The following is a 22461-nucleotide window of genomic DNA, read 5'->3' as shown; positions in this document are numbered from 1 at the left end:
GCAAAGGCGCTTCGTCCCGAGTACGATTGATTCCTGGGCAACTGAATCTCGTCAGGGTCGAGACGTCCACAATTCCCTTATCCGGCGATATCATCGTGTGCCAATGCTCCCACGGACTATATTTGTGCGTGTGGACGCCGGCCAGGCGTCGAGTAGTCAGGTTTCAGAAACAGCAGGCGGGACCGTATACATTGCATATTCATTGCATAGGCTTCACTGCGCCTCATGTTGATGTACATATACTCGTCTCGCCGTCCGAAACATCAACGCGGGCGACGATTGTTCCTGCTGGGCTTCTCTCCGATGTGCACGATGCAAACCGAAGCGCCCCCCTCTCGTATCCTGAGCATCCAGGGCATGTCAATGACTGATCGGCCTCAGCCAACATTGACTTCACGTATTCCAAACCTAGGTTGGGTATATGTAGCTGCTGATTGTGCCGTCGGCCACTACGCGTTCTACTTGACCCTTTGCCACACTCGGTATAGCGTCCTGTCAAGTTTTTGAGTTATAGACTTTTCCTTACGGCTGGCTAGCAGCTACCTCTGTGATCAGCCTAGGTCACTTGGCCCAGAAACGGTAGTACATGCAGCGGTCGTACGTACCTCCCTCGCCCTGCCCAATGCGTCCCGCTAGTTTCCTGCTGGACCGTAGAAATACTCACAACACGCTAAGGCCAGTAACGCCCGTGCTACAACCTCAGAGGCCTCTCCGGTCAAACGTGCGCCATACAGAACGGCGACGGGACACCAAAGCCGAGGTAAGCAAGAACACCGTCCCAGCAGGCGTTTGCGCAGTCCGGGGCCGTCATATCAGAATGACCGATGGCCGACGACGGAGTAACATACACACATCACTTTCGGGAGCGACAGATATGCCTCTACACGGCATGCCTCTTTGTCAATGCCAGGAACAGAAATTATCATCCCGAATGCATCGGAACAGCCACGGACCGCGAACATGTCGGAACCAGACGTAGAGTTCATGGGCGCGGAGATGAATGATAGCAAGCCATCCAGCGAGGTGCTTGCTTGACATTTGCCAGCCAGACGCTGTAGTGGTCCCGTAACCTGGCACAGAACAGAGAGATCTCTATTCACACCCGGCGGCTTCTCCTGGGAGCTCCAGCTCCGACCAGCTGACATACGGAGGATGCAGAATCCAGGTTCCTGTGTACCTCGCCGATAGGTGGTATCACTGCATAGGTCCAGGGCGTCTGTTATCTGCTTTCTCCCGGACTTCCCTGGGAGTTTCCATGGACACGCTGACGTGGGGAGGCACTCCGAAGCGATGTCGGCTGGGTCTCTGTGGTAGTAGGCCGAGAGGCTCTGGTGGATGTCAGTCGGCGGACATTACAGCAGGCAGCGCAGAGCCGCAAATTTTGACTTGGCGCATAGTCCTGGAGCCTAGTGAGAAATAGAAAAATCACGGCAGAGAGCAAGGACGTACAGTATAGTAGCTACAGCTGATAGCTATCACCGACAGAGCGTCGGAGCAGGGATACCGCGCCGACCTTACATTATTGCGGAAGATCCCAGCCTTCGCATCACCGAGCGGAGGAGTCTAACTGTAAATGACAAGAGTGCTCCCTGCTCGTGTATACGCACCGCGGTATGGATAAACGAGAAGCGTTGGTTTCCCCACGCTGATCATAGGTTTCGGTCTCACCTCAGCCCCAGGAACGTTCAGTCCTTACACTTTTCGCCGTCCTTGGTCTCGACGATCTTGGTTTCTGCTTTATTCCTACAATATTCCTACTCACCCTTCGCTGGGCGGCAGGAAAAAATGCAAGACGCGAGCGATTTCGAGCTTTGATCCAATGTCGTCGGCCCTCCGCTCAAGCCAAGTTCCTCCCTTTTGGTAGGAGTCCACGTATTCCGCACACACCCATCATACGCATATAACCACAGACAACTACAGTTTCGACGAGCTCGAGGAGGTCGACCGAGAACTCATAGACTGCCAGTGAGGGGACGGATAGACGTCGACGCGCATCACTGTCTTGGAGAGATCGTGGCAATGACTGCATCAGCCCTTCAACTTCAAGCTTCAATTCTTCAAGCTTCATCCTCGGGGCCTGGGAAGAAGCAAACTCTACACCGCCTAGGCCTTCTCCTACTAGCCCTTCTCCGCGGGAAACCTCATCGCGCTCGGCGGGATCACCACCTTCCCGTTCCTACTGGCGAACCTGTTCGTCGCGCGACGCGTGCAGGACCGGCATACGCTCGCGGTGGGCTCCGCCATCGGCCTAGCTGGTTTGCTGCTCATGATCGCCCTCCTGAAGAGGAATAACGTGCAGATCGGGACCGTATATTTCTGTTGGTTCCTTGTCGTGCTCGGGTTCAATATTGCTAGCACGTGAACGCTCAGTCTCCTGTCCAAGCAGCTTCCCGGGGAGTGGAATAGTCGTATCAGTCTCGCGATCCAGTACAGTAATTACACTGGGCGGGTTACGGAGGCTGTGTGGGGAGGCGCTGGCGTGAAGGTAGGTATGCCTGACTGCTTAGGCTTGCAGATTGCTGTGGTCGGGATTGGCGGCGTCATGTTCAGGACCCTGTGGAGGGATCTGAAGGCGAAGATGGGATAAAAGATCGCAAGAGTGCTTTGTTGTAATGCTCCTGGATAGCGCACGGGAGTCAGACTCGGTGGGCTCGATCCGTTCTAACAGGATGAGGGGTGTTCCTTCATCGTGAAAGTTTGCTGCCGCAAAGACAGGCAGAGTGGGGACCAGGAACTCCAATGTAACTCGGAGAATACCCGCCAACGGCAGCTCCCTGCCATCCCGGAATGATCGTAAGCCACTAGGCGTTCATCACTGGGTCAGCAGCCTGCCAACATTCGTCGCCAATCCTGGCAGAGAATTTATGACAGTTCAATTCCGTCTTGAGTTCTTGTCATCCAATGTGATACAACGGCTGCCACGGTCGAATGGGTTTTGGCCACGGCCCACCGCGATGCCCCTGGGATCCTTAATCTGCCGACACATTCTCCCCGCTGAAGCAATATTCCTGATAATGTGAAGTGCATCCTCCGCAGTGGATACCGCACATTCGATCCCGGAATATGGTCCCGCTGTTTCGTAGTTGAGGCGTGAGCCTCGTGAAGGGGAGGTCTCCACTCCAAGTGTGTCGATTTATCCTGAAATACATTCGCCACGGTGCGTACCGTTGCATTTGCGCTTTGCTGAAGGACATCATACCATTCATCATGGAAGACAGCCCACCTCGTTGCCATCGGGCGACATTCGTCTCGGAAGGGCCGGTGACCGCGCGTTACCGCTTTTGGTGCACCGAGCTTGACTATGTCTTTGAGACGGTAGGTCTGCCTGTGGTGTTCCGAGATGAAGGCACACCGCTGTCTCGCTCTGCGACGCACGGACTGCGCTAGACTTGCTGGTCGGGTCCAAGGACACCGTCCCTCCGGATGTGTGGATGTGTCACTTGCGGCTATCGAGCTCCATGCAGGCCTCTCAACCGGGTAGAGTCTGAAGACGATCCTGTGCGTCTTGCTATCAAGACAACGCTCCTGTTTGGTCGAAGCTTGAGCCAAAAAGACATGGCCGTGACTGGAGCAAGGCCGTATCCGCTATAGTGGTGGAGGGTTTCGGAACATCAGCCGTGAGTCCATCCATAGGGAAATCCGATGTGCCTTCAGGTGCATTCACTCAACCTAGGTACTAGTTGAAGCGTCAACTGACTTGTAACTTGAGTGAAAAGGTATAGTCGCTGCGATGTTCGGCCGCCATCAGTGCTTCTTAACCAGACGTGTCCGTTTCCCCCGCAGCATTTACTCCTGCGAGCTGACGTGCATGAGGTCCAGATGGTGCATTAGCTGCTAAATGTTCTACCTGGGGAAGCAGAAGCGCCTGAGGGTTGCTTATAAACATGAGAACGTATACATAGCGAGTCCCAGACATATTGATGGCTGCTTGGGCTGCTCTCGTCGCAGTCATTCCAGTTGTACCAGTGTAAGCCGTATGGAGAGTCTGTTTTGACGCATGGTATACGCATATCATCGCAGAAAGCGCACTGTCTGAGTTATCGAATGCGGGGTGCGGGGTAATTTCCGGATAAACTATATACCCAATTCACCCCCACATTCGACACTGCAAGTTCTATAATGTCGTCGTCCGCTTCACCGGGCTGTCATGACTGTCTGCCTTGTGTTCTAAACCATGTCGGCGACGTCTCGCGAATCCATCGCCGGTCTTGAAACCGCGAACGTGCCAATACCTGAGACGAACGTCGTGTCATACGTCTTCAGCAACCCCTTCCATGAGTCGAAGGTGGCTGTTACCCATGCCCCGACAGAGTATCTCCGGAAAGCCGGGTTGAAGCATCACATACCGCCAGCAAGGCCGATTTTCATTCACCCGCATACTGGCGCGCAGATCAGTTGGCTGCGGCTGAAGCAGGACGTGGAGAGGCTCGCGGATGGGTTCAGGAGTAAGGTTGGTCTGAGGCCCTCCCCCTTGAAGGGAGACGCACCGTACACAGTATCCTCGCCGGTTCTGCTTCATCTGCCAAATTGCTTGCCGTATGTTCCGATAATGCTGGGGGCAGCTGCCGCAGGGCTTACTGTGTACGTATGATCGTTCGTACTCCAATACTCGTCCATAATGTTACATCCTCCTTGCAGGACTATGTGTAACCCTTTCTACACACCTGGCGAACTCCTCCATGTCTTGCACACAGCCCGCCCAGCTGTCATTATTACCACGCCAACTGGACTTTCAACCCTGAAAGAGGCAGCGAAACAGCTGGATGACAAAGAGCAGGCGCGCATTTACAAGGAATGTGGGCGCGTCTTCATCGTAGATGTAACCCATGACGACTATGGGCTGTACGACGGCAACCCTCAGACCGTTACGCCCAAGTCAGGCCATGACGGATGGCTCACAGCGGACTGGAAATGGCTCCTCGGAAAGCCTGGATTCCAGATGGACGGATGGTCGCCGGAGGAGGTGGCTAAGAGAGTATGCTTCATTCTCTGGTCGAGCGGTACATCGGGGAAGAGCAAGGGTGTTGTCTTGAGCCATAGAGCTGTTTGCGCCGGGGTTGTTACACAGAGGTATGGACAGCAATGGATGGGGCCGGATGAAGTTGAAGTCGCGTGTACGTATATTTCCTCTTATTGCGCAAATGCAGAGCTCGACGGTCTTAAGGAACAGTTGTACCTTTCTTCCATGTTCTTGGATTGGCGTGCGTCGCCTTGCTCGGCCCGGCTATGGGTGTTTCTATCGTGGTTCTTCCTCGTGTTCGTCGTTCAGTTCGCATTCAAGCCCTCGGGGACATATATTGACGTCTATTCAGTTCGAGCTAGAGCTCTTCCTCCGCTTGGTGGAAGCGCATCGAGCTACATATATCCACATGGCCCCACCGTAAGTCTGCAGTGTGCAATTTCCCCGCGCAATAGAAACGCTCAATATTGTTTAGTGTTGCGGTCGCTTTAGCAAAGACCCCCCTGTGTCAGTGATTCTGAACTCAATTATACGCCCCTCTTGCTCACGTAGGGTTCAGTGGGAAAATACGATTTATCCTCACTGCGAGGCTGTTCCTCAGGCGGTGCTCCTCTAGCAGCGGACGTCATTCGGACAGTGTACGACCGACTGGGCGGTGCGTCTCTCAGTCTTACAAGCACCGCTCCTCACTGACTTGGGTATAGTCATGATCAAACTTGGCTACGGGTCCAGCGAAGCAGGCGGGATCACGGCGCAGTACGCTGACACATGGGAGGAACTCAAACCGTTACTGGGCAATACTGGTAAGCCCACGCCTGGTCTTGTGGTCAAGATCGTCGACGCGGAAGGGTCGGGACGAAGTACGTCTACTCTTGAGTGACTTAAGTGCAGCACTGAACAGCAGTCTGCAGCATTGCCGTTGGGAGAGGAGGGCGAAATTTGGATAAAGTAAGTTGAGTGTCGACTTCGGGTTTTAGGAGGGACGCTCACAGACTTTTGATGGACTACTCCAGGTCGCCCGCGTTAATGTCAGGGTATCTGAATGACCCGGAGTCCACGAGCGAGGCACTGACGCCGGATGGGTGGTATCGTTCCGGTATGTAGGGCTCGTAGGAAATGAGGCTGACGCTAATGGTAGTTGGTCTCCTGGTATACAGGCGACATCGGTAAGCTGGACAAGTCTGACAACCTGTGCGTACCTCATTTCTTGCACATCTCCCGCTCCGCATTAACGATTTCCATGCAGTCAAATAACGGACCGCATGAAGGACATGATCAAATCCTCTGGCTTCCAGTGCTCGCCGGTCGAGATCGAGGGCGTGTTAGCAGGCCACCCACAAGTTGCAGACGTCGCCGTCGGCGCTATCTACAGCCCTGAGGATGCCACGGAATACCCCAGGGCGTATGTCGTGCCTATGGACCGATCGCTCTTGGAGAAGTCGGTAAAGAGCAACAAGCCATGCGCTGAACTTGTCGCATTGGCGGATGAACTTAATAAACGCGTTGAGACGAGGCTGATTAAGTATAAATGGTGCGCGGTGCAGCTTTGTGAATTTGAGGATGATGGTAACATGGACTCTGGATTAGGTTGAAGGGTGGTATCCTGTTCATAGACCAGGTGCCCAAGAACCCATCGGGAAAGATCCTGTATGCACTAAATTGCGGAATGACAATACCATCCGCTCACTTCCGCGTATTTTCCAGGCGACGTCTCTTCAAGGACTGCAAAGGGATAGAAGTGCAGTTGTACGAACAGGGCAAATACTCAAATTCACGACAGGCCAAGTTGTAGGCAGTTCGTTTCGCGTGTCGTGATGGTTTCGTGGAGGAGTCATTACACCTCTGTACCACCATTACATTGTATCTCTGGTCTTGGTAGTTAGTGGGAATTGAGTGTAATGTATGGAAGGCATGCAGTCTGAACTCGAGTAGAGGTGGCCACACCCGACGTACAGCCTCGGCCCTCTGCTACAGTAAGCAGTACGCCAGTGATCGATTCGTTCGGGAATTTCAGGACCGTACAGAGGCTGCTCGGAGTAGATCTAGGGGTTAGGGGTAAGATGATGTTTTCGATCGGTCTTCAAAATTGGGGAAGAATCCACGATATTGCCATCTGAGTACAGTAAGCAGAGTCAGTCGGGTTGTGGATGCTGACGTCCGTTAATTATGTGCCTGGACCACTATTGTTGATTGGAGCCGGAATGTCATCCCGCTCTCACTGAACTGGCAAGCTGCGGGTGAACGGTATATCACCCGATGGTTATTCGGGTGCCTGTCCTCGTAGATTGCAAGCGCACAAAGAAAAGATGAGACATTGTGCCCAAGGGAGGGCCGTAGCTGAAGTAAAGACAGCCACAGTCGGGTACCCAGGACGAGAAATGAGAAGGTCGATGTGGCCTGTGGCAGTCGTTAATTGTCCGGAAATTGGAACCCGTGTCTCACCGACGAGCTCTGCCTCGAAGATACCGCGCGGAACTCGACAATCCAGAATGTCTTGTGAAACGCAACATCTGGGGCTGCTGGGAGACAATAAGCCACACCGACACCAAGCGGCAGGCGCTGTCGGCCACACAGTGTCTGAGACATGTCCTCTCGCGGGGGATAAAAGGGAGGAGGACTTCGCTCATTTCCCCCAGGTCGAATCCAACCCAGGAATTTGCCTACCCAAGCCTCCCTTCGTCCTTCGCCATCCTCACCTTTTTACCGCCCACAATGGACGCCTTCACTACCACCGCTCCCATCATCGAGGACGCCCCCGTCATCACCGGCCCTGTTAACGAGGAGAACGGCGGCGGAGGCGGCTGGAGCTACTGCGTCGTAGCTTGAACTCGCTCGCACTTTCACTCCCCCAACCGTGAGTCCTCCCAAGTAATGTGACGGAGATCTGAAGGGGCTCACCGTGTTTCCAGGTTGCGTTTCATCATTATGCCAAAGTGGACAATCACAGTGTGCGGGATCTAACGCACGATTACCGGCAGATATGAGGAGTTCGGTTGTGGATGAAACCAATGTATTCTTGGTCTGCAGAAGATTCGATTTCGTTATTGTATTCTATATGTGTATTGCAGTGTTGTAAGAAATGGGAAAATCTGGAAAATCATTCGGACGTCGTGTGTCGAAATTCGGGTCGTACTCGCAGAACATTTCATACTGCGAGGGAGCTCGCCTGTTTACACTGCCGATCGCAATGCATGGTCGGTAAGGGAGTAGTGACAGGTTCATCTGTAGACACACACCAACGAAGGAGTCGCTTGACCAGTGCATTATAAACACGACTATGTGATTGCGGAACCAGGAGTGATGCACACCGTCTTCCGGGATGGCCCAAGAAACAGCGAGCCTACGGCAAGTGCCCTAGCATTGCTTTCGTGAAGTAAGAGACTGACCAGGACAGAGGCAAATCCAAAGTTCAGGAATTGCGTGAAGCATTGCCAGCATTGATTCCGGGCAGAAGGCTAGAGTGGAGGGATGCTATGCGCAAGCCATAGCTTACGGGTACTACTCTCCGGTCTAGCCGACTGCTCGAAATCTTTGACTCACTTCAGCGGTCGGCCACTTTTGAGGGTGTTTTGGGTTCAAAGCTTGCACTTGAACCAATACAGCTCTCGCGGGTATAGTCACATTCTATCAGCACCATCCACAAAGAACAGACTGGAATCCAGTTCAAGACGCTGCTCTTGATACGCGGTCCTGAGCACGTACGCGAGACCGTCTCAGTCTTCCACGCGTGGAATTGCTGCGAGGCTACCGGATAGGCAGATCCTGGGATTTCTTGTCTGTCATCCCGATGAGTTGTCCTACTCTAGGGTCCGCATACCGCTTAGGAATCTATATTGCTCGTGCATCCGACCCAGAACTGATGCAACAGTCTTTTTACATGTAGAATCCACGCTTCGAAATCCGGTGAGAAGCCAGCGCAGACAGCGTGGAAAGAGGAGAAACCTCCGGCAATAAATATACGATGTTATCTCCTCAAGCAATGAGTCACCTCATATAAGACAAAGATCAGCAAAATGAGGAAACCCTCCATGGCCACTAGATCTAGAGATTGTGGCAGCGAGCAACATGTACAGAGAAAACATATGCAAAGCCTCTTAAATTCGGCCGAAACGGGTATGTTCCCACCGCCGACATGCACGATGGTCAGCTGCCTCGAGAACGCTTACTCCGCTGTTCTGCCGTCCCCTGTTCTTTCTAACGACTTTCGCAGACCTGAGTACGGCTCGCGCGGTACTTAACGCAGCCTGCGCACTTTCACGCTTTTCTGCTCGACCGCGACGTTAAAGCGGGCAGATACATTGCCCAAGCCGGTCTACCCCACCCGTCGGAGCGCCGTCAAACATGCTGTCACGAACGCTCCTCTCCACTCACAAGCGGTCAGCGTGGCTGGCTGCGTCCTCTGCTGGACAGCTGCATAGAGGTTTTGCAACAAGCATGGCTAGATTGCGTACGTCGATCATGGTTTCATGGAAGATCGAATGGAGTAGCTTCATGATCTGCATTGAATTCAGAGCAGAAGATTGCTGTAAAGAACCCGGTCGTAGAGCTAGACGGAGATGAGATGACAAGGATCATATGGAAGAAGATCCGAGAGGAGGTCCGTTCGCATGTCCTACTCGCCTCATTTCGTACTGACTGGGTCTACTTCAGCTCATCTTGCCTTATCTAGAACTAGATATCAAGTATTACGATCTAGGACTGGAATACCGTGATGCAGTATGTTCACCAGACTCAGGGGGTCGGTTCTCGACTGAGAATTCCCACAGACGAACGACCAAGTAACGGTAGACGCTGCAAATGCCATCCTTGAACACAAGGTTGGTATCAAGTGCGCTACCATCACCCCCGACGAGGCTCGTGTCAAGGAATTCAACCTGAAGCAGATGTGGAAGAGTCCAAACGGAACTGTGCGTGTTACTTTTGGGCATCCCCAAGCTATGCTGTGTTCAACGCGATGCAGATCCGTAACATTCTCGGTGGTACCGTATTCCGTGAACCCATCATCCTCGAGAAGATTCCCAAGCCCGTGCCTGGGTGGGTCAAGCCCATTGTCATTGGACGTCACGCTTTCGGTGATCAGGTATATTTTGCCCAATCCTTCTATGAAATCGGTAGCTGAATGCGTTTGTCAGTACCGTGCAACCGACTTCATTGCACCAGGCCCCGGGAAACTCCAGCTTGTCTTCACTCCGGATAACGGAGGCGAGAAGACGACTCTGGATGTTTATGATTTCAAGGGCAAAGGTGTTGCCCTGAGTATGTACAACACTGACGACGTGAGTTCTGGTCACCTTTCTTCGACGAATTATCGCTCACTATGTGCCTAGTCAATAAGCGGTTTCGCGCACTCCTCCTTCAAGATGGCTCTGTCCAAGAAGATGACGCTGGTATGTTGAATTGGGTCGATGCCTACAATGAATGGTCATGAGCCTGGGTATAGTTCATGTCGACGAAGAATACTATCTTGAAGAAGTACGACGGTCGCTTCAAGGATATATTCCAGGAGATCTACGACACGTGAGTCTTCCCTCTGAAGCAGATAGCTCATCCCCCAACCCAACCTCTTAGGCAATACAAGTCGGAATTCGAGAAACTCGGCATCTACTACGAGCACCGGCTGATCGACGACATGGTCGCACAGGCAATCAAGTCCTCGGGCGGGTTCGTCTGGGCGTGCAAGAACTACGACGGCGACGTACAGTCCGACATCCTCGCGCAGGGCTTCGGCAGCCTGGGCATGATGACCTCCGAGCTAATAACACCGGATGGCGACGTCGTCGAGAGCGAGGCCGCGCATGGGACGGTCACGCGGCACTACCGCGAGTACCAGAAGGGCAACGAGACGTCGACGAACCCCGTCGCGAGCATCTTCGCGTGGACGCGTGGTCTGATTCACCGCGCGAAGCTGGACGGGAACGACGCCCTCCGCCAGTTCTGCCAGGATTTGGAGGCGGCATGCGTGGAGGTGATTGACCAGGAGGGGATTATGACGAAGGATCTTGCGCTGGCGATCCATGGGAAAAATATGAAGCGGGAGCACTGGGTGCTGACGAATGAGTACATGGATGCTGTTGGGGTGAGTCTTTGCCTTGGTTCTCGTCGGGAGCTTCCGGCGAACTCATGGGATCGTGCAGAAACGCCTCAACTCCAAGCTTGCTTCGCGGGGCGCGAAGCTCTAAGATGCTGTAGACGTCTGGTACTTACTGTATCATCCACCGGCTGTTCAGGTCACAGCGCTGGGCCGCACTAATGGTATGCCGATCGTACGGTATACCCCGTGAGTATCACTGTGCTTGATATACGCCCCATTTTGTATCTTGGATATATCCACGAATCTCATGATACATCGCCCTTGCTGGGATGCGGAACTCTATCTGCTTGCCGTATGAATCGTGAGTCATGGCTATTGGAGCCTCAAAAGGGTCCGGGGATGTGCTTACGAGGAACTGCCGTCGTGGAATCACGACTTCATTCTGACTATACTGACTCACACTGCTGTACAAGATATTATTACTTCTTGCGCATTCGGCGCTGCTCCGCCTGCTACAGCTCTATTGCCGTCTATCACGCCCTGAATGCCTATCTCGTGCGGTACTCGTCTTCGACGGCTCTGGCTTTTCTTGCGTCGGCCTTGGCTACGCGTAGTGGCCTAGCTCCCGTCTGCACGTGCAAGTGGAAGTCCTCGATCTAGTCATGGCCCAGGACCATCTCCACCGGGAACCCAATGTCGACCACCCAGCAGGGCAGCTCGAACTCGTACCCGTGCGCGTCAAAGAGGACGTCCACCCTGCCGTAGACGTCCATGTGCGATCCGCCCAGCACGCCCCCAAGCGCCACGCGGTCGATCCCGGGGCGCAGGAGCACCATCTGCGGGAGCAGCCCCGCGAGCCGGACGAAGCGCCAGTCGACGATGGAGGTGGTGGACACGCTAGACCACATCGCGCGCGTGTTGGGTATGTGCAGCGGGTGGACGGAGATGGAGAACGACATGGACGCGGGCAGGATCGCGCTGAGCCGCGGGTCGCGCGAGGGGTCCTCCTCGAGCACGCCGCCGATGGTCTCTTTGCCGATGAGAGCGGCCCCGGTGGGCGGGGGGAGGGGCGCGTCGCCGAAGTAGGCGCGCGCGGCGGCGTCGTCTTCGAGGCGCATGCGCCGCATCATGCGCTCGTAGCCGCCGTCGTCGAAGTCCGAGTCCGACTCGATCACGGTGCTGCTCGCGTCGTCGGTGTCCGTGCTGTTGATTGGTGGGTCTACATGCGCACGGTAAGCACTCAAAGGGCAGGACTATCGAGCAGGGGATGGATCTATTACCAACGATTACTAGGGCGGTTGAATGCACCTCCATGACAGTGCCGAGTACAAGCGGCGGCGATGGGTCATCTGTGCGTACATAATCAGCAGGCAAGACCAGGCCGCACGGTGACTGAGCAACGCTTGATTTTACCGACGATGGCTAGGCCAGTTTGATGGATTTTGGGACCGGTTGCGGTGTTCCCGCCTCCTCGACCGCGTGCGCGTCCTCCCCTTGCACCTCGCCCGCGAGCTCTGCTCCTTCCTCTGGGTGTAGGCTCCATCTCTGCTGGCCGTGCTCGACAGCGACTTGTGAAACCGTTTCCAGCCTCAGAATCCGGTATTTGTATATTTCTGTACAGTACGTTCCATGGTCGCCCAACGGACGTCAGAGAGGAGGATCATAGAGGTGATTTAACCAATTAGGGCCTCTATATACATGTGGCGCGATAACCTCGCGTTCGCGCCCACAAGGACCCACAACTCTATCCAGTTCGTATATTATAACGTCTTACACCTCTGTTACCTTCCAATGCCCCATCTGACGACCTATCTCGTGCGATACTTATCTTCCACTGCTCTGGTCTTCCTGGCATCTGCCTCGTTTATGCGTATCTCACCTCCTCCTACCATATATACCAGATCGAACTTCTCTACCCAGTCGTTGCCCAGTACCATTTCCACTGGAAAGCCGATATCTGTCACCCAGCAGGGCAATTCGAATTCGTACCCAAGAGCATCAAAGAGCACGTCCACGCGGCCGAAGACCTTCATCGGGGATGCCCCCATGATACCTGTTAATGTGACACGGTCGATGCCATGGCGTAGGGGGACCATCTGCGGTAGTAAGCCTGCCAGCCGCACAAACCGCCAGTCTATGATCGATGTGCTGGATGCCGTGGACCACATGGCGCGCGCGTTGGGGATGTGTAGCGGGTGGACAGAGATAGCGAAGGACATGGAGCCGGGGAGGATGGCGCTGAGCCGCGGGTCACGCGTGGGATCTTGTACGAGTGCCCCTCCGATGCTCTCTTTCACTACGAGAGGGGGGCCGGCGGCGGGGCGAAGGGGGGCGTTGCCGAAGTAGGCGCGTGCGGCGGCGTCATCTCGTAGGCTCATCCTCCTCATCAGATTCTCGTAGCTCCCCGCGTCGGAATCGAAGTCTGAGTCGATAACGGTTGTGCTCCCGTCTTCGGTATCTGATCTGCCGTTGGCGCGTGTTGGCTCCTCTGTGCGCAAACAGTCAGCAGGCAAAGCTGCAGGACAATTGAGTTAAGTTTCGATTATTACCGATGATTAACAAGCCAGTTCTAGGAATTGTTGGCTCCTCTACGCACATACAGTCAGGCTGCCAGATTGGGGGATCGTAATATGATGCTCGGCCATACCGATTGCCAAACCAGTTGTGTCCATGATTGGGTGCTCTATACATATAGTCAGTGAACAAAGTTGAAGGAATGTTACATGAGAATCAGCCATACCGACGACTAAGCCAGTTCTCTCCACAACGGGGCCATTGACTGTACTCCCGCTCCCTCGACCACGGCCACGGCCACCACCTCTTGCACCCCGCGCGCGACCTCTCCCTCTGCCCCTTCCTCTGGGTGTCTCCATCTCTGTGTCTAAATGTAGGCGCGTGATTAGTAGTGCCCTCTAACGGAGACCACAAAGCTGGGAAAGGTAGACGTAATTTAAATTGCATAAGGACTCGGAGCCGATCTGGACGCGGTCACGTGAGTGTGCATGGCCTCGTGTTCGCGCCACACCCACAATTCATGACGGCGGCACGCCAAGTTCGTTCATTGGACTCTTATCCGATTCCTTCATGCTTATGTCGTCGGATTATTCGGATGAAGTATGACTTTTCCGAGTTTCTGTATACTTCCTGTTCTGCCTCTAGGGATGGCTTACGCCGCCATTCTCAGTCTGAGGTACGTTCCACTGGCCTTCGGCTTCAAATTGAGCCTCGGTATCGTACGTGTCGACCTTGGCAATCTTATTTTCTACCAATAAAGGTGCGATTTTGTAAATGCGTCTTAACGAACGCGGATACGAAAAGACAACACAAGGTAGGAGTCCTAGAGTATATGCCCTTACGACTTCCCTACTGTTTGACCAGTTGTCTATCCAGCGTTACAGATCATAAAAGGTGAAAGATGCTCTGGAAGTGATGTAAGTACTCCCCTTGAATACCACACCGAGCTCTCGTAGGGTCGTACCTTGGATGGGCATCGCTGGGAAGAAACCCTAGCGTCGCAGATCAACGAAACGCGGAAGATCCTCTGAAAATATAAGTAAGTCCCTCCGACCACTACATCGCGCGGCCTGAAGACCTCACCTTTGACACTATCCTCAGGCTACGACGCAGTAGCTGAACGCTCCGCCGCCTCCGCGCTCCTCGTCTGTGAGAGGCGCGTCCTCGCCGGTGGGTGCTGTCGTGCTGAACGCGTCCATGGGTGCGAGGATGACTGCGACTTGAGAACGAGAGGCGCAGGTAGGCTAGTTCCTTGGATGGACTTGACCTGGGTGACCTCGGGTCAGAGCGCGTCCCTTTTATGCCCCCCCCTGCGCAGAGGTTTTAGGCCCGGTATTCCTGAGGTTTATTGTCTTCTGGGAAAACCCCTGCCTCGCATATATGGCGCACTGGACTTTCGAGAAGATGCTATGGTTTCAGAGGTGAGCTTCGTCCAAGAAACACTCTGACAAAGCCATCCGTCTGTCTTACATGCGGGGATCTGCCCCTACGACGTGCACCGTCTAGAGATATCTCTCGGTGTCTTCTTCCATGAAAAGACGCTTGCTGTCTCACTTCTGCTCTTGTTTACAGGATGACAGGCACCCGAGTAAGTACTGCCTCACCCGGTAACCCGAGTGGCGTACGTGCCGCAACGTCGATTCAAGTAAGGATCTGGTGCAGCGAGTCACGCAGGTGCGTCGAAGCCTACTCTTGTGGCTGACCAAAATGCCACTCCGCTCCCCGTGGACAATAGCGGATCAGGCACCTCACCCCGCCTCTACACTGATCCACCCGAAAATGACATTCTCAGCTGATATTCAACGCTGCCGATTTCCTTTCTAACTACGAACTTGAAGATTGATGTAAGACATCCCTTGAGCCCCTAAACCCCTGAAAGAGTCTCAGGTTCTATCAGCCTATGACGCCGTAATAGCTGATGGTCGTTTCCCAAGGACGCAGAGCATGATGTCCTCACGAGTATCATTACGATTACTTCATTTTACCTATTGCCTGTGGCGTCTGAGTCGAAAGGCAGCTATTCCAAAATTTCCCCCTTTCAGAGTCTTAAGATTACTGGAGAAACAAAGCCTTGCTCAAACGCAAGTTTCATACGCTAAGTACAAGTGAGTACAGTACTGTGGCCATGCAGAGTCGAACTGTGGCATTTCCGCCGGCCATCACATACTGCACAGCCACCGGACATCACTTCGTTGGCCGTAAATAGCCGTAAATTAAGGGAGATCTGCTGTAGATTCGAATCGATACCTTATCCTCGACCGCCATGACCGACCTGCAGCAAGACACCTCGCTCGAGTTCATCGCGTCGAATATCGACATCCTCGGGACGCTTCTGCCAGAGCAGCTGCTTAAACCTCAGGTCGGCATCGTGTGCGGGTCGGGTCTGAGCACGCTCGCCGCGAGTTTCAGGGAACGTGTTGAGGTACCGTATTCATCGCTGAAAGGATTTGGGACTAGCACCGGTACGTTGCGGGGTGGATCGTGCGCTGAAGAAGGTTCTGATGATGACGGAATATAGTTCCTGGTCATAAGAGCGCGCTGGCGTTCGGACTCTTGGGTCCTGCTGATGGCGTACCCGTAGTTGCAATGTTGGGACGGGTATGGGAACACCTGTCATGTCATCTGACTTTGGATTTTGACTGGTTCACTGGCCCAGCTAGTTCCATGCCTATGAGGGCCATTCGCTGTCTACGGTTGTCTACCCCGTCAGAGTGATGGCCCGACTAGGCGTCAAGAACCTAATCAGTAAGCGGCACCATACAGTACCCATCGTGCAGTAGGGTGATACAATCATATTACAGTCACGAACGCAGCCGGATCCCTCGACCCTGGACTCCCCGTGGGGACAAGTATGTCTCATCACCTAGACCACCTGCCAATCCTACTATAACTAACACCCCCAGTCGTTTCCATCCGCGACCACCTCGCACTCCCCAACTTAACAGGGTTCAACCCCCTTCTGGGGCCCGCCAAGCCCCAATATCCGCGCTTCCTCCCACTCTCCACCGCGTACTCGCACTCCCTCCGGCGCGCGCTCTTCCACGCCGCTCACCAGCTCGCGCTGCCCGCGTCAGCCGTCGGCGAGGGCACATACGCGTGGGTGTCGGGACCTACCTACGAGAGCCCCGCGGAGGGCCGCTTCCTGCGCGCGGCAGGCGCGAGCGTGGTGGGGATGAGCACCGTGCCGGAGGTGCTCGCCGCGCGGGAGGAGGGCGTGGAAGTTTGTGTGCTGAGTTTGGTGACCAATTTCGTGGTCATTCCGGATAGATATAGGAGCGTTAGGGAGGAGGTTGACGCGGAGGTGCGTTGTCTCTCGCCTGCGATTTGACGTGTGCTGAACCTCGCGCAGCTCGCTGGGACGCCGCTCCCGCCATCTCCTCAGGTCGAGGTCTCGCACGAAGAGGTTTTGGCAATTGGCAAAGAGAAGAGTGAAGTGATGCGTGCGCTAGTGGAGAAGACGATAGAGCTCATTGGGAAGGGCGTTTAAGTTACTGGGGAAACATAGACGGATGAAATAGATTGCACTACAGATGGAGTAATGCATGCGATTCAGCAGAAATACGGAAGCATGTAGACTTGTGAACGGCGTCTCCTCAATTCGACCGAGTAGGCGAGCAACGGGTCTTCATACTATCATTGGACCAGTAGTGAATAATTTGAACTGCTCACTGGTTAAGTCATCTTCCTCTGATTGTATGTACCCCAAAATTGGTGTGGATGGTTCAGATACCATTCTACACCCTCTGTAAATTTCTCAGATTTTTCTAGTGGGTGTAGAGGTTGTACGGCGTAAGGGGACGGGAAGTGAATAAGATGTCACATGTGTCACAATAGAGCTGTGGCGGGGCAGCAGTCACGCTCTGTCACGTTTAGACCTCGGACATGCAAGACAGTTTTAAATCCTGAGCGATGACCACTCCTCCGTTCCATATACAAACTTGGACATGGTATATGCAGATATCCATCATTACAGAAAAAAATTGCCGAAGGTATAGGGTAGCCACGAAGTCCCCAGTGCACAAAAGGGACGGGAAGTGAATAATTATTCACTACTGGTCCAATGATAGTAGGGAAGCATGCTCTACTGAATATGCGACGAGAGGTGGCTTCAACCTTTCAAGAACCCAAGTTATCGGAGTCGCGACTTCGAAGGGTTGTATTGCGCCACATGGGGCGCTTCACTCGCCTTGAACGTTCCCCTATCAACTGCAATGCCGCTCTATCGTCCTTTGATACCCGACTCCGCCGGCATTCGCAATTCGTATCTGCGGGAGATACAGTAGGACCCCTGATTATCAGTATCGAGGCTTTGTGGAAACGCGGACAAAAGTTGGCCATCTGAGACCCCTCAGGCCTGATTTTTCGCGGACAAAGCGACCGATTTTGGGAGCCCAGCGGCCAACCCTTATTTTTCCCGCGGACATCACCTGCCCATTTTGGGCAGGATTTCTCGGCATACGCCGAGCGCGGGAAGATTTGAGCGTTACCCACGCCACAATTCCCAAATATGGAAGGCAAATCGAGCTGGCACCTGATTTTTCGCGGACAAAAGGGCGTAAAATCGGGAAATTTGGCGCGGACAAAGACGCTGAATTTTGGGCATCTAAAATAAAGCCTCGATACTGATTATCAGGGGTCCTGATACAGTGTGCAGTGCCGGCCGAGTCGGGAATCCCTGACGAATCGCGCCTCTCACGGCACTGTACGGTACTCGGAATACGAGCCTGTCCCTTCTGAATGCTTGTTCCCTCCCAAGGTCTCCCATCATGCTGCTGTGAGATAAGAGTTCGTTGAACCGCAGTACTACACTCCGAGATTGTAGGTAGGATCGCAGCCGATTCGGCTCACCATGGACAGGTATATAACGAGAGACGCGTCGTAGGAAGGGCCCGTGTTCACAGACCCACGGGACTTTAGTTCGCGTCAATTGTCTCAATGTTAACCTCAACCGCTTCGACGTAAGAACGCGTTCACGCGTACTTTCTTCTCTCACTTCTGACTTGTCGCCGCCCTCTCGTGCCAGCCCGTGGTTGGATTTGCGGGTGTATCCACTTTGTGCGGCATGCCTGTCATTTCTCACTTTAGTCAGTAATCTCGTCAAAAGCCCAGAAACGTGGAACTCAAGCCCCTCCGACACCAGGTCGACCAAGGAGCCACTCTCAGCAAGGTTCGGGAAACATGTAGACTCATACGGAGGGTATACCATACTCTTGTGTCGCATATTACAACTCCTAGCGTCGGCTGGAGTTCTCGTGTTATCCATAGCCATTCTTGAATATGAAGAGGGGTCCGTTCCCACTCCGGATGTCCTGCAATTCACCGTGCCTGTGGGATACGTGAGTCGAATCCAGTGTTCTCTATACATCGGGATTGGGACTCTTAAACGTCGGCTCCAGGCTTCACAACGATACTTGTGCTGCTGGCAGTATCTTCGTCGGGTAGACGGAGCCACGTAGCTTCACGACACCTCGCCTCGGTTCTTCTTGTTGCCTTCGGAGTCTATACGTATCGTAACCTCTATCCATTGGTGACTTATACTCTCAAACCGGCGGACGAGGCTGAAGGATGGCTCTTGTGGGGAATAGTCATCCCCGGCGCGACTATCAAGCCATGGTTATGGTGGCACTGTTATTCCTTGGCCCTGACATCGGCTCCGTCGCTGTCCAGTGTTTTACACTCCTATCCATGACAGGGTAAGAGGCCGATGATATACGACATGTGAATTTCCAGAATGCGGTGGCAGTCCGCTCCGAAGCTATCGTCACTGCCCTTGTGTTTGAGCATTCTCTCCGGGTCAGGGTGAAGGCGGACGCAGAAACACTCTCTAAAGGAGAGGACAGCTCGTCTGCACCAGGGTCTGGCCAGCTGCTAGGCAGGATCAGTGACCTCGTCACCTCGGACCTAAACAATATCACGGACGGACGTAATTTTCTTCTGCTAGGTGAGCATGCACTGACGTCACTCTCACGTCCCGAAAGCTGTAGTGACACCAAGGTGGTAATAGAGTCGTGCAGCCCGCTGCAGGTTGTGCTCTCTTCGCTCTCGAGGCTAACCATTGTAACAACACAATTACTCTGGATACCCAGGTTGCCAGTGCGGGGCAGAATCTGTCTATCGGCCAGCGACAAATTGTCGCGCTCGCGCGCGCCATTATCCGCCGGAGTAAATTGCTGATTCTCGATGAGTCGATCCACAGGATAATCATTTCATAACCCTTTGACAATGTGCTCGCAGCTACATTAGCGATCGGTAAGACGACACCAGCGGAGACAGTGTGGTGCGACTAATTTTCCATTCACTTGCAGACTGCAATATGGAGGAAGTGATCCAGTCTTCCTTGCGGATCAAACTCGGTAGCGATGTCACTGTAATAACTATTGCATATCGTCCGCAAACGATAATGGATTCAGACACGATCGTGAGTGCACGCTTTACAACTGGTAATTATCACTTCACACGTGCCTCCGCAGATTGTGCTCGATGCAGGTCGTATTGTGAGTCTTCGGGTTAACCGCCGAGCCGAGTTCAATTAATCTAGACGTGTAACAGGTTGAGACGGGACCACCATCTCTGCTTTTTCGGAAAGATGAGGGCATGTTCCGTGCTCTGGTAGATGAAAGTCACAACGCCGCTCTTTGTGAGATGGTCGGCCGAAGTGGGGACCGACAATAGGTGTTGCCCTTGTGGTGCAGTCGATGAGTATTACAGAAGTAATATACAAGAAAGCCTCAGCAAAACAAATCTAAGCTTGGACCACAGAGAACGTGACTCTCCCGTCTTGATCGAGTTCCTCAATCAGACCGGTGTCCCCGAAAGCAACAGCAGGCGTGAGCACGCCGTGCCGCAGGCGTATCGAGCCTCCATCCCCGGAGCGCCGTCTCTCGTCCAGAAGAATTTTGGCGCAGAAGCTGAACAAGATGGACGTAGCGACATAACCTAACTCGGGCCCGCTGACTCTGGTCACTACCTCCACGTCGGGCTGCGCGCCACTTTTCGGATCTACGGCGGATGAATACCCTCTAGCAACGAACGTCTCCGTAAATGCAAAGTGCTTGAGCGACTCCACTGGAGGTCCTCCTTTGTAAACTGTACCGTGAGAGAACAGTCTCGGGTACCGGAGGAGCAGAGCCCGCCCCCACTTCCTAGCCGCAAGGAAGCTGAATATGGTGAAATAAAATATCATCAATAGCAGGATCCTCAGGGATGGGATCACAAGATAGGCGCCGAACTGGATTGGCGGGAGCCCAGCCGAATGAACTTCTTCCAGGATCTGGGTTTGTCGCACAATCGCTGGGTCGGCGAAGAAGTAGGGGATCAGGTAGCCGCCGACACGATCCAAGTAAGGCGGGAATCTCCCTAGCAATCCCTTGCGAGGCTTAAGCTTGGGTCCAACAGTCGCCGGACGTGGCTGTTTTGCAGCGAGAGCTTTGCGAACTTGACGCAGTTGTCCGACGGATCCGAAGCCCTCCACAGCTGTTCGAAATTGCAGTAAGTAAATACGAGCACTTTCAGGAACAGAAAGGGTATGCCCTTTCAAATGCAAATGGCTCACCGGATTGGTAGGTTGCAAAATTGAGCCCGGGTTTGGCGTTCCCAGAGACGAGCATCTTCACGTACATCTCAACTGAGCTGGGTGTTGCGCCCTTCTCAATCAAGTTCCGCTTTGCAAACAACGCCCCAAGATCGGCCGGTACAGAATCAAATGCAGCGGCATGGACGATCGTGATGCTCTTCTCAGCTGCCGTGTCGTGATACTTGAGAATCATATTTTCTCTGCGGGGACGACATCAGTGACAACACGTAGAACTTCCCGGTACTATAAGTACCGAGATACCTACATGAATTCCGGCTCCCCGCACAAGTCCAGGTAGTCGGTGCTCGCTTGGATACAAGCCTGTACGACTTTCTCGCCGGTAAAGCGGTAAGGCCCGACACAGTTCAGGACCAATCTAGTGGCTGCAGCCATATCCACCACAGCCTGCAGAGGACCCTCTCCATCTGTCTCGCTGGCATCGGCGATTATTATTCCTGGAGGTGCCACGCCAGCGTACTGCTGGGAGATCTCGGAGACGAGTGTATCGAGCTTGCCCTTCGAGCGTCCGGCTATAGCCTGGGTTCCGTTCAAGAGTGACGGCGCAACACGAATCCAACGACAATTATTTCAAGCGCAGGGCAAGATATGGACGTATTGAAATGAGAGGCTGGTTCTCGGTAGTTATTGGGGAGCGTACCCATTTCAGCCCAGGAAATGATCCTTTCGCAGCGAGAGAACAGAGTTCCTTCGCCACAAACTTTCCGGTGAAACCGCTTGCACCGTAAACGACTATATCGTATGGGCGGGACATGACGAGCCTTTGCCCATGGAACTTCACCTGTGGTATTATTAGAAAGTGCAATCCTCCCTACAAAGTTAAGGACGCGAGTCGCTATAAATGGAAGGTCGAGGCACTGTGCGGTAGCCCCGCAGCGTCGCGAGGGACTTCGTCTGAAGTCGGGGCGACTCGCTTCGGAATGGGAGTCCTAAGGCGGTGAGGAGGTTGTGTACTCACTGCAAGTCGTTCGTACACCGGTAACACCACCTCCCATGATCATGAGAAGTTGAGTGGTTTGTTATATCAGTACACATGTAGTTTTAATTTTTTCAAACTGAACCCCAAAGTATAATACCAAGTGCAGGCTTTGTGTATAGATTGGCCCTTGTCCGGACTCAAAGTGCCACAATGTCATCAATATCGGTGCCTTGGAATGACGGCATTATGAGACAGAGAACGAAAGAAAATCGTCAAGTTGCGTTACGGAGTGAAGACAACTAAAATCATCGCAAGTTTAAAATATCATCCATGGGTGGGATTGAACCTCAACCTTCCATCATTGCATCTGAAATAACCCGTCACACTAACCGCTGCACTAGCGGCACACTACCAATATTTAACAATAAGGTAATAGGTTAGTCGGG

General features: G+C 53.5%; 7 protein-coding genes across 7 annotated transcripts; 5 read left to right on the top strand and 2 right to left on the bottom strand.

The window, feature by feature from the left end:
- Positions 1 to 960: 960 nt before the first annotated feature.
- Positions 961 to 2587, top strand: GLOTRDRAFT_132580 (uncharacterized protein; the record flags this gene model as incomplete). Its single annotated transcript, XM_007871474.1, has 4 exons — positions 961 to 1023; positions 2123 to 2308; positions 2387 to 2485; positions 2516 to 2587. The coding sequence occupies 4 exons, from the start codon at positions 961 to 963 to the stop codon at positions 2585 to 2587; spliced, it is 420 nt and encodes a 139-aa protein (XP_007869665.1).
- Positions 2588 to 4187: 1600 nt separating this feature from the next.
- Positions 4188 to 6900, top strand: GLOTRDRAFT_80756 (acetyl-CoA synthetase-like protein). The gene is made up of 13 exons (XM_007871473.1): positions 4188 to 4581; positions 4639 to 5114; positions 5171 to 5256; positions 5313 to 5380; positions 5436 to 5467; positions 5520 to 5615; positions 5665 to 5820; positions 5872 to 5908; positions 5974 to 6056; positions 6118 to 6151; positions 6207 to 6491; positions 6548 to 6607; positions 6665 to 6900. Exons 1-13 carry the CDS (start codon positions 4550 to 4552, stop codon positions 6750 to 6752), a joined length of 1533 nt encoding a protein of 510 aa, XP_007869664.1. The 5' UTR covers positions 4188 to 4549; the 3' UTR covers positions 6753 to 6900.
- Positions 6901 to 9394: 2494 nt separating this feature from the next.
- GLOTRDRAFT_132578 (isocitrate dehydrogenase NADP-dependent) lies at positions 9395 to 11139 on the top strand (the record flags this gene model as incomplete). Its single annotated transcript, XM_007871472.1, has 10 exons — positions 9395 to 9407; positions 9472 to 9557; positions 9611 to 9676; positions 9727 to 9867; positions 9921 to 10040; positions 10093 to 10236; positions 10288 to 10347; positions 10401 to 10477; positions 10529 to 11036; positions 11095 to 11139. 10 exons carry the CDS (start codon positions 9395 to 9397, stop codon positions 11137 to 11139), a joined length of 1260 nt encoding a protein of 419 aa, XP_007869663.1.
- Positions 11140 to 12632: 1493 nt separating this feature from the next.
- On the bottom strand, positions 12633 to 13908 carry GLOTRDRAFT_122974 (uncharacterized protein). The gene is made up of 4 exons (XM_007871471.1): positions 13732 to 13908; positions 13639 to 13674; positions 13541 to 13579; positions 12633 to 13479 (listed from the first exon to the last, which is right to left on the bottom strand). Exons 1-4 carry the CDS (start codon positions 13862 to 13864, stop codon positions 12800 to 12802), a joined length of 888 nt encoding a protein of 295 aa, XP_007869662.1. The 5' UTR covers positions 13865 to 13908; the 3' UTR covers positions 12633 to 12799.
- Positions 13909 to 15768: 1860 nt separating this feature from the next.
- GLOTRDRAFT_80749 (inosine guanosine and) lies at positions 15769 to 17189 on the top strand (the record flags this gene model as incomplete). The annotated part of the gene is made up of 6 exons (XM_007871470.1): positions 15769 to 15967; positions 16024 to 16103; positions 16166 to 16250; positions 16307 to 16354; positions 16409 to 16806; positions 16855 to 17189. The coding sequence occupies 6 exons, from the start codon at positions 15769 to 15771 to the stop codon at positions 16990 to 16992; spliced, it is 948 nt and encodes a 315-aa protein (XP_007869661.1). The 3' UTR covers positions 16993 to 17189.
- A 2384-nt stretch (positions 17190 to 19573) lies between these two features.
- Positions 19574 to 20177, top strand: GLOTRDRAFT_48329 (P-loop containing nucleoside triphosphate hydrolase protein; the record flags this gene model as incomplete). Its single annotated transcript, XM_007871403.1, has 4 exons — positions 19574 to 19689; positions 19779 to 19923; positions 19976 to 19999; positions 20055 to 20177. Coding segments are annotated over 4 exons (408 nt in total), but the record flags the coding sequence as incomplete, so codon positions are not given.
- Positions 20178 to 20183: 6 nt separating this feature from the next.
- GLOTRDRAFT_80746 (uncharacterized protein) lies at positions 20184 to 21856 on the bottom strand. Its single transcript, XM_007871469.1, has 4 exons — positions 21737 to 21856; positions 21344 to 21615; positions 21058 to 21278; positions 20184 to 20978 (listed from the first exon to the last, which is right to left on the bottom strand). The coding sequence occupies exons 1-4, from the start codon at positions 21848 to 21850 to the stop codon at positions 20248 to 20250; spliced, it is 1338 nt and encodes a 445-aa protein (XP_007869660.1). The 5' UTR covers positions 21851 to 21856; the 3' UTR covers positions 20184 to 20247.
- Between the last annotated feature and the right edge of the window lie 605 nt (positions 21857 to 22461).

The sequence above is a fragment of the Gloeophyllum trabeum genome, assembly GCF_000344685.1.
Source record: "Gloeophyllum trabeum ATCC 11539 unplaced genomic scaffold GLOTRscaffold_00014, whole genome shotgun sequence".
Taxonomy (NCBI): Eukaryota; Fungi; Basidiomycota; class Agaricomycetes; order Gloeophyllales; family Gloeophyllaceae; genus Gloeophyllum; species Gloeophyllum trabeum.
The sequence above is the reverse complement of the archived record's forward strand: the minus strand, read 5'-3'. Positions and strand labels throughout refer to the sequence as shown.